Here is an 8,835-nt window from a genome sequence, read left to right on the forward strand (position 1 = left end):
AACTAAAAATTTTGCACACTTCCCCTTTCTACCATACAAATAAATAATCCAAGTGAAAGACGAATTTGAAAACAGTTTATATTTAAGTCTTAGCTTAAAAAGATAACGCGTTTCATAGCGAATTGTATGCATGTAACAGTCCAGAAATTTGACATTTATCATTCAAACATATGCTAACAAGTCCAGGAACACCAGAATTGACTTACTTGGGCGGCCTTGCTTCTTCACAGTTTCTGCACAATTAAATTTATATGATTTACGAGAACTTCATTTTTCAGTTTAAGTTTAAATTGGAATAAAAAAAATGAAAAACAACTACTATTTGCTATATCTCTTGATAGAAATGAAAGCTCATTCTATTGCGTTCTGATTGCTTAATATTTATTAGTACTTGACATCAGAGCTATTTGCAAGTCCCAATAGAATGGATGAGAACCAAATCCACTTCTGCACAGCAAAGATAATCTACGGAGCATGTTGATATAAAACTCTAATATGCAGGCACTACCTTCAGGAAGCATCTATGAAACGAACAACGAACCACAATTTTGAAACTAATATATCTGAGAACCTTGACTAATGTAATTTGGTAATGTGAGAATAATTCTTCAAGGTAAGCTCAGACCACTGATCTTACCAGCCAAGTGTTAATACAAGTGAGCAAAATCACCAGCCTCACCATAAGTTTACTACAACAACCAAAATAGCCAAGGTATAAGAAAGAAATACCCTCCAAGGGGTAGTGAACCCCCAATTCCCACTTCCACATATCTACTCCACAAACCAACAGCTCCATCACACAAATGGACAATATCACTAAATGGGGTTTTCTCAACCTGCATTCCTATAATGCTCAAATGAAACATTGCAAAACAATCCAGAGGGAAACCAATGCTAAGTGTCTTCACTCAAATAATATGCTAAATGGAGCCTGAGACAGGCTAAAAGCTATGCGATCAAGTTCAATGGAAAGCCAGGGGCAGTTTATGTGGAACTTGTACAAGCTATTTGATCAAATTCAACGAAAAGCCAGCAACAGTTAATTCTCACGACCTAACAGTTCAGCTTTGAACAATACATGCGAGCTCTGTACCTGCGACTTGAACTTGGAGATATTGGGCTCCTGTAGCATCTCACTCTGCACACAGCAAAGTAAAACCACCAAATGAGATAAGCAATTAACCAAGCCATCCCCAGCCTCAATGAAACCCTGAGAGACAATCCTCCACGCAATGGCGAGCGTTACCTTCTGCATCTCGGCCTTGGATACGGAGGACTCGAAGATGCTCTAGAGGCTGTCGTTGAGGACCTCCGTGATCGCGGAAGTGATCGCCTCCGCCTGCTTGGTCTGCACGCCCTGCGACTCCAGCTTCCTCATCTGCGATCATCCGCGCGCGCAAACCCCTCGGCATCTCAACGAAGCATTTCACCGAACACCACTCGGGGGAGGACGAACGAATTCATTCGAGATTTTTTTAAGTAGTAAAGATATTATATATAGTTAATTTTTTTATAACTATAAATATTAAACATCAATCCGCAATGAAACTTATGCTCGGTTTATTTTCTGTTTCGGTTGCTACCAAAAGACAAGAGTCAGAGCAAACAGAGTTTAAAAAGATTTTTAGTGAAGCTAAAAGTTTACTTACGAAAAAAATAAATTAGGTACTAATAAGCTAAAAATTTAATATAGAAACCAACAATATATTTAAAAACAGTTTTTTAGACAAATAAAAATACAATTTTTCGAAAAAAAACTAAAAACAGAAACCCAAATAAACATACTTAGATCTCGTAAACACCACTAAGCTTGCCTGCAAATTTTCACCACTAAACATCCAAACACCAATTAAAATTTTGTAAACAATGAAAGCCAAAAATTCAAAGGTAGAGAAAAAAAAGTTTATATAAAGGGTTCTCATAAAGCTACGGGCTATGTCTGTAGCCGCCGAGATGAGAGAGAGGGAGTTGAAGCCATAGTAGTCACGGAAGGAAATTGTATAAGGGAGGATGTCCGCGGAGACTCTCGTCGCTGCTTGACACGCGTCTTTCGTGCGCAGCTCACGCGCGCGTCGTCCGATCGCGACGTGAAAGACACGGATAAGGGTCTCACACGAATTATCTGAGAGCGGGCCTTATACAATTTCCTTGTAGAAGTCACCGGCGTTATCTCGATCAAGGATGAGCTCTAGCCGTTGCGCCTCGCCGACGCTTCGCTGGCGCTGCGGAGGCTCATGTCGTCGTCGCCACGATTCATCTTGACTCTTGCCAGGGTATGCGTCAGCCGATTGGACGCAAGTGGCGATATGTAGTTTAAGTGATGGTCTGTTGACTGATGGAATTTTGGATATTAGTTGGGGCGTTCGGGCCATTTGAGCTGGCTGTAGCAGCTTTTGAGCTTGATCACTTTGGCTGTGGAATATGATATGTACTATTTTTTTTTCAAAATTTTAGATATACCACTAGAGCCAAATGACTTTAGTTTGAATCTGATCGGTGCAATTTAAATAAAACAATTGTTGTTCACTCCTATTCCACATTTAAAGTAGAATAGCCCACCTTTCCTCGTCACCTTAGACTCTTTGGGTGAGTGGCGCGTCCGGCCATGGCGGAGCTGCGGCACTCGACGGCGGCGGCGGCGGCGGCGGCCGCGCGCGCGTCCAGCTCCCCCGCGAAGCGCGACTCCGACGCCTCCGCCGCGTCGTCCCCCTTCCTCGCCTCCCCCTCCGCCCGCGGCCGCGGTGGCTTCGGCGTCGGTGACGACGACGACGGCAAGGACGCCCATCGCTCGTCCCCGCTCCTCCCGCACCACCACCACAAGCAGCTCCACCTGCCGTCACCCCTTCGCTCCCTCCTCGCCCTCGAGGACCCCAGGTCCCCCGCCGCCTCGTGCTCCTACCGGATCCTGCTCGCCCTCCTCGCGCTCCTCCTCGTCGCCGCGCTCTTCTGCGCGCCCTCGCTCTGGTCCCGCCTCGTGAGCTTTCGGCCCCTCCCGTCTCTTCCCAATGCCATTCGATTTCGTTAGGATCTCGACTTGCCACTTACATTCTGTAGTTGTTTCCCATCTGATCCTAGAACGCGCCCTACTTGTGCCACAAGGAGGGGATCACGCTCCACTGCCCTGAGGTGAAGTGCGCTTCATAGGTGCAAGCGTTTTGGGACTCGTTCTTGTGCCAGGAACATTTGGTCTGAAGAATTACTGCTTTGTGTGCAGACGAAGGAACCTCTGTCGCTATGGGAGAATCCACGTGTTGCCACTACCTCCTGGAAGCCTTGCGCAGAGCGGCGCAGGGATGAGCCCTCAGGCAAGTCCACCATTCATGTTGCTTAAACAGAACAATGTAGCATATATTGCATCCTTGTTTTATACGGCACCCAATAACTTTGAGGCCACTATTGTGCAAATTTTTACCTATTGACAAGTGTTTACTGTGATGTGGTCGCAATTTGGTAGGCTTGCTAAAAATTGGATTTCCAATGTTCCTTGAGAACGCGCCAAGCATTTATCCAGTTCCATGTTAGATAGCAGATTAATGAGACATGCACCCCTCGTTATATGTATCAAATTGTGCCTTCAAGCATCATCTATCATCTGTTTCCCTTCCATGACTGGGTCCTGATGAGTGATGATATCATATATTTCTATATCACGCAGATGTCCCATCAGAGAAAGAAACATCCGGGTATATTTTTATTCATGCTGAGGGTGGACTAAACCAGCAACGCATAGCTGTATGTATGCACTTCTGTTTCTCTCAGCCTTCCTCTCCTTGTTGTGTGTGAGTGCTCAGTACTTGTTTCCATGGTGCAATATTGTTTGCTGTCTAAGCTTAGATTTGTTGCAATCTTTTGATGTTTTCAAATTTTGTTGTGAATTCTTTTCCTGCTAGCGCGGCTGCTGCCCAAACATAATTATAATGTGCCTTCTATATAAGCTTGTTATTCCTTTTGATAACTTGTGTTTGCCATGACCTACTAAAGATGGTTTGGGAAAAGGAAAAAAACTGTCATTTAATAAAAGTTTTAGTCCTTAGCAGATCATGCTGATTTCTTGAATATTGTTCGTTAGTTTTCTAAAATGACAGAGAGTTTCAGTTACTCCTCTCTCAAAAATAAAATAAAATAAAATAAAGTTTCAGTAACATCAGAGGCCCATAGGCTAATTTCTCATATTTGGTGTTTTTGCAGATATGTAATGCAGTTGCAATTGCTAAGATAATGAGCGCAACACTTATTTTGCCTGTTCTGAAGCAGGACCAAATATGGAAAGACCAGACGTAAGTGTTATTTCCTGTTCTGATTTCTTCGACTTGTCTATTCCTTGCTGATATTTAACCGATAGTTTTATCATGTAAAATCTGGTTCACCAGAACTGTTGTATCATGTAAAATCTGGTTCACCAGAACTGACTTTCCATAAACTGAGCATAACATCCAAGTATCCAACTAGAACATTGAAATAAACTTCTATTCTTTCATCAAAGCTGCAATCTTGTCAGTGGGCTGTAGAAACCTGAAACGGCTATTTTAGGTCTTACTTTCTAGTTAGTTGCCAGAAATCGAAGCATTTGTTCTGAATATCCATAATAGTAATTCATTAGCTAAGTAGCCTTTGTTCCAAAGAAAAAGCGCTGAATGATTTTCTGTGTAACACACTTCTGGACTCAATACTACTTCTAGAAATGATTTTATTTCTCATACCATTACTGAATGATCAAAGTAGGCTTCTAGAACAAGAAGTCAGTGCTTCATTTATCAGGCTTCTCCTATGATAGTAGTATTGTCTCGTCACGGATGTCCTAATCATGAGCTAATCCACTATGATGCTTCAGTAAATCACAACAAAAGTAGTGATTACCGGGAAAATAAATATATGCGTAGTTGATTACTTGATCTGACCAAATGCGCTTTAATGTATTTTTTACCTGAAAAATCTGTGGTCATTGTTATATAAATTATTATTAGTTGATAAATCAACTAAGAAAAGTAGAAAACTATGTAGTATTTGTGATGGAAATGCATCCAACTTTATGGATTATAGCAATTAGGACTCGTGACATCATTTTGGCACGTTCAAACTAGTTCTCGTAGTCACGAAACTTGCAAGCAAAGAAATTTGCAATAGCATGTATAGTAGGTCTGAAAGTTTCTTGGTCTCATACTGGCCATTGTGTACCGAAATAACTGCTACATGATACAATAAAGAGTGGCATTTCCCTTAGGCAGTTTCACATGATTTGACTCCTTTAAATTACGTTGTGTTTTGCTTTCTGCCATACTGTCTTGATTGTTGAGAATGTTTATCTTCTCTGCAGGAAATTTGAAGATATCTTTGATGTTGATCATTTTATAAACTATCTGAAGGATGATGTACGCATTGTCCGAGATATCCCTGACTGGTTCACAGAGAAAGATGAGCTTTTCACTAGTATAAAGTAGGTGCTTCAGTTTTGCTCACTCCCTGTCTTAATTACCTCAACCTTTCAGAAATTGATGTTACAACATTCAAACTGTTATGGGCATGGATCAGTAGAGAGGGAGGGAGGAGGACGCGTTGGCTAGCCCTAGGGCATAGGTGACCATGGCGGCGGCATGCGCAAGGTGGAGAGAGAGAGAGAGAGAGAGAGAGAGAGAGAGAGTTGGGGGCAGAAGGGGTTAGCCCTTTACTTCTGCTTGCCGTTCATTGATAGACTACCTCCCTTTAAATAGATAGGATAACTTGACCCCTAAACAATCTATTACAATCTGGAATAATCCGGAAACTACCTTACCAAACTTAACGGGCAAGTAACCAATTCTGGACCTGCTGCTACAGTACACGTGAAACAGTGCTGCGGGCCTTCCTCGTCCATGGCTGGGCTGGCGGGTCCATGGGCTGGGTCCAGGCCCATAACACAAACACCGTTGGCAATGAACAATGAACGTTGTATTAGTATTTCACTACTTATCATCATGATTCAGGCATATTTATTTATGATTTTGGTGATATCATCTCAATAGGGTGAGAAATTTTGAAGAACGTTCACGTTGCTATAATATAATTCTGAGTTGCTCATGCATTCTTAGCTGGTGTTTTTGGGGGTTCAAGTATTATTTTCTCCAACAAAATCTGGGTGAGATACGACATGCTTGAATTAACTGTGTGGTTAGATAATGTCATGTATGCAGTTCAGTTTTAAATCTGGCCACCATACAAACTATGCTTTCAGGTCTAACTAGATGAGGTGAGGTGTACATGACCAATCAAACAATTTGTTTTTATACAGCTTGTCCAACATTTATATTAAGACAATTATTTGTGGACTCACTTCTTGTGAAGTGAAAATGAAGATAAAAATGTTGCTGGTCCTGTTCAAACATCTTTTTCCATTAGCTATTTACTGTCTTATCTTATGTTCCCAATTATTTTCTTATAATTTTTTTCCCAATGTGCATATTTTCGTCATATACAGTAATTTGAGAGTTTGAGATCAACTGACTATACGACTGGAAATTTCTCTCTGTTTGACTGAATATTCATCTTTTTCATAATATGTATTGAATCATGTGTCTATAATAGGCGTACTGTGAAAAACATCCCAAAGTATGCTTCTGCACAGTTTTATATAGATAACGTTCTTCCAAGGATCAAAGAGAAAAAGATCATGTCTATCAAGCCATTTGTCGACAGGTTGGGGTAAGTAAACTTTTGAATGCAACTATTTTGGCATTTTTTCCCATCCATTTTAATTTTGTAATTCAGAACATCTTATCAGCTTCCATGCTGTTGTAAAGGGAGTAGTTTGTTCTATACAAGTTATCATATCTTTCGCGTAGGCGTGGTTCACATGGGACAATCTAAATCTAATGTAAAGCTTCAATTTCAGGTATGATAATGTTCCAATGGAGATTAACCGGCTAAGATGCAGAGTTAACTATCATGCATTAAAGTTCCTACCTGATATTGAGGAAATGGCTGATAAGCTTGCAGCAAGGATGAGGAACAGAACTGGCAACGTTAATCCATACATGTAAGTTATTACTATTATTTTATCCAACATAGCTGAAGTTGACACTTAAGTTTATTTCGCAATCATATATTGGCACCTCCTTTAAAGGGCCCTTCATCTGAGATATGAGAAAGGAATGGTGGGCCTTTCCTTTTGTGATTTTGCTGGCACACGAGAGGAGAAGGCGATGATGGCTGCTTACAGGCAGAAGGAATGGCCAAGGCGCTACAAGGTCACACGAATCTTGATGAAATTCGAGTAAAAAAGCTTGAACAAATGAAGCATACTCGTTATACCAATTTGACTAACCTCTCATCTTTTGTATTTGCATGCAGAATGGATCGCACCTATGGCCACTTGCACTGCAGAAGAGAAAAGAAGGGCGTTGCCCTCTTGAGCCCGGTGAGATAGCTGTGATCCTGCGAGCACTGGGATACACAGGTGGAACACAGATATACGTCGCATCAGGGCAAGTGTATGGTGGCAAAAACAGGATGGCTCCCCTTAGGAACATGTTCCCCAACTTGGTGAGTGCTAACCCACAGCTCAATAGCAACATCTCTTTCCGCCGCCTTCATCGAGAAACAAAAGCTTTCAAAAATTGTCAAAAGTTTGTGCTTGCTTGTAGCCATGAAACGAAGTGCTCGTTCTACCGAGCTGAAATCAGCCAGCCATAACCTGCATTGCGCATCGCAGGTGACGAAGGAGGAGCTGGCCAGCGCGGCGGAGCTGGCGCCGTTCCGGCGGCACGTGACGAGCCTGGCGGCGCTGGACTTCCTGGTGTGCCTGCGGTCGGACGTGTTCGTGATGACGCACGGCGGCAACTTCGCCAAGCTCATCATCGGCGCGCGGCGGTACGCGGGGCACCGGCTCAAGTCCGTGAAGCCGGACAAGGGGCTCATGTCCAAGTCCCTGGGCGACCCCGACATGGGCTGGGCCTCCTTCGCGGAGGACGTCGTCGTCACGCACCGCACGCGCACCGGCCTCCCCGAGCCCACCTTCCCCAGCTACGACCTCTGGGAGAACCCGCTCACACCTTGCATGTGCAGGGCCTGAACCAACCGTCCAAAGCCCATTCCCCTGTTACTAGTCAGCCCTACCCCTCAGCAGCTAGGCTACCAATTAGTTCATCACTTGCAGTTTCTTTTTCTTTTCTCTAGTTTTTTTTTCCTGTGTGTGTAGTAGTACTCTTTAGGTATTTTCTTCACATAATCTGTAGTCTCACATAGATTGGTTCTTGTTGAAGATGCTGCAAGAACTTGGGCAGAGCAGCGATAGAGGAGATACTACAACATGCAATAAAGGGTTCTGTTGGGTAGAGTTTAGTTTAAGAGTTTTTATGGCTGAGTATCTCTAGTTCTAAAAATTCGTAAAATTAGAGTTATGGTATCTAGGTGAGTCATTTTGTTTTCATTTTAAACTTCAGAGTCATCTAGCTGAGTTAAATAGATATTTAAATCACTTTATTTTAGTATATAAACTTCAGATCTGAGATGGAGCTGAATCTAGACAGGCCATAGTATATGCTTTCCAAAACTCGTTTTTGAATTTGCCAAACTGAACCACGAAATCACCAGAAGTTTACTGAAGCACAAACATGCAACGACTCCAAGATTTGGATGCAGACATGATGTGGACTACTAGAGAAATCATCATATGTGAAGTCGCTAGTCGCAATGTTTCTTACTCAGACTCTCGAAGAAGCCTTGGTTTGCTAATCTCGCGCGCAGAGAGCAAGAGAGTGGTCAGCAATGGCGCAGCTGAGAGCACCAGCCGGTGAGCAGCGGCAGCAAGAGGCGCTGCACGGCGACGAGGATGTCATTGCCGCGGCGGCAACCAGAGCAAAC

At 42.8% G+C, this 8,835-nt stretch overlaps 1 protein-coding gene across 1 annotated transcript; it reads left to right on the plus strand.

The window, feature by feature from the left end:
• Positions 1-2,563: 2,563 nt before the first annotated feature.
• LOC133918397 (protein PECTIC ARABINOGALACTAN SYNTHESIS-RELATED-like) lies at positions 2,564-8,340 on the plus strand. The gene is made up of 11 exons (XM_062362262.1): positions 2,564-2,974; positions 3,076-3,126; positions 3,215-3,305; positions 3,656-3,732; positions 4,189-4,277; positions 5,315-5,434; positions 6,559-6,675; positions 6,866-7,009; positions 7,097-7,220; positions 7,324-7,515; positions 7,685-8,340. Exons 1-11 carry the CDS (start codon positions 2,606-2,608, stop codon positions 8,042-8,044), a joined length of 1,734 nt encoding a protein of 577 aa, XP_062218246.1. The 5' UTR covers positions 2,564-2,605; the 3' UTR covers positions 8,045-8,340.
• Positions 8,341-8,835: the final 495 nt, after the last annotated feature.

This window comes from Phragmites australis, chromosome 5, assembly GCF_958298935.1.
Source record: "Phragmites australis chromosome 5, lpPhrAust1.1, whole genome shotgun sequence".
NCBI classification, from domain to species: domain Eukaryota; kingdom Viridiplantae; phylum Streptophyta; class Magnoliopsida; order Poales; family Poaceae; genus Phragmites; species Phragmites australis.

What these genes read in the sequence shown, in the direction of transcription:
- LOC133918397 (XM_062362262.1), top strand. Translation starts at nt 2,606, where the DNA reads ATGGCGGAGCTGCGGCACTCGACGGCGGCGGCGGCGGCGGCGGCCGCG. An exon ending in CAAATATGGAAAGACCAGAC is followed by an intron (nt 4,278 to 5,314) that starts GTAAGTGTTATT and finishes TCTTCTCTGCAG; the next exon opens with GAAATTTGAAGATATCTTTG. An exon ending in GGCAACGTTAATCCATACAT is followed by an intron (nt 7,010 to 7,096) that starts GTAAGTTATTAC and finishes CCTCCTTTAAAG; the next exon opens with GGCCCTTCATCTGAGATATG.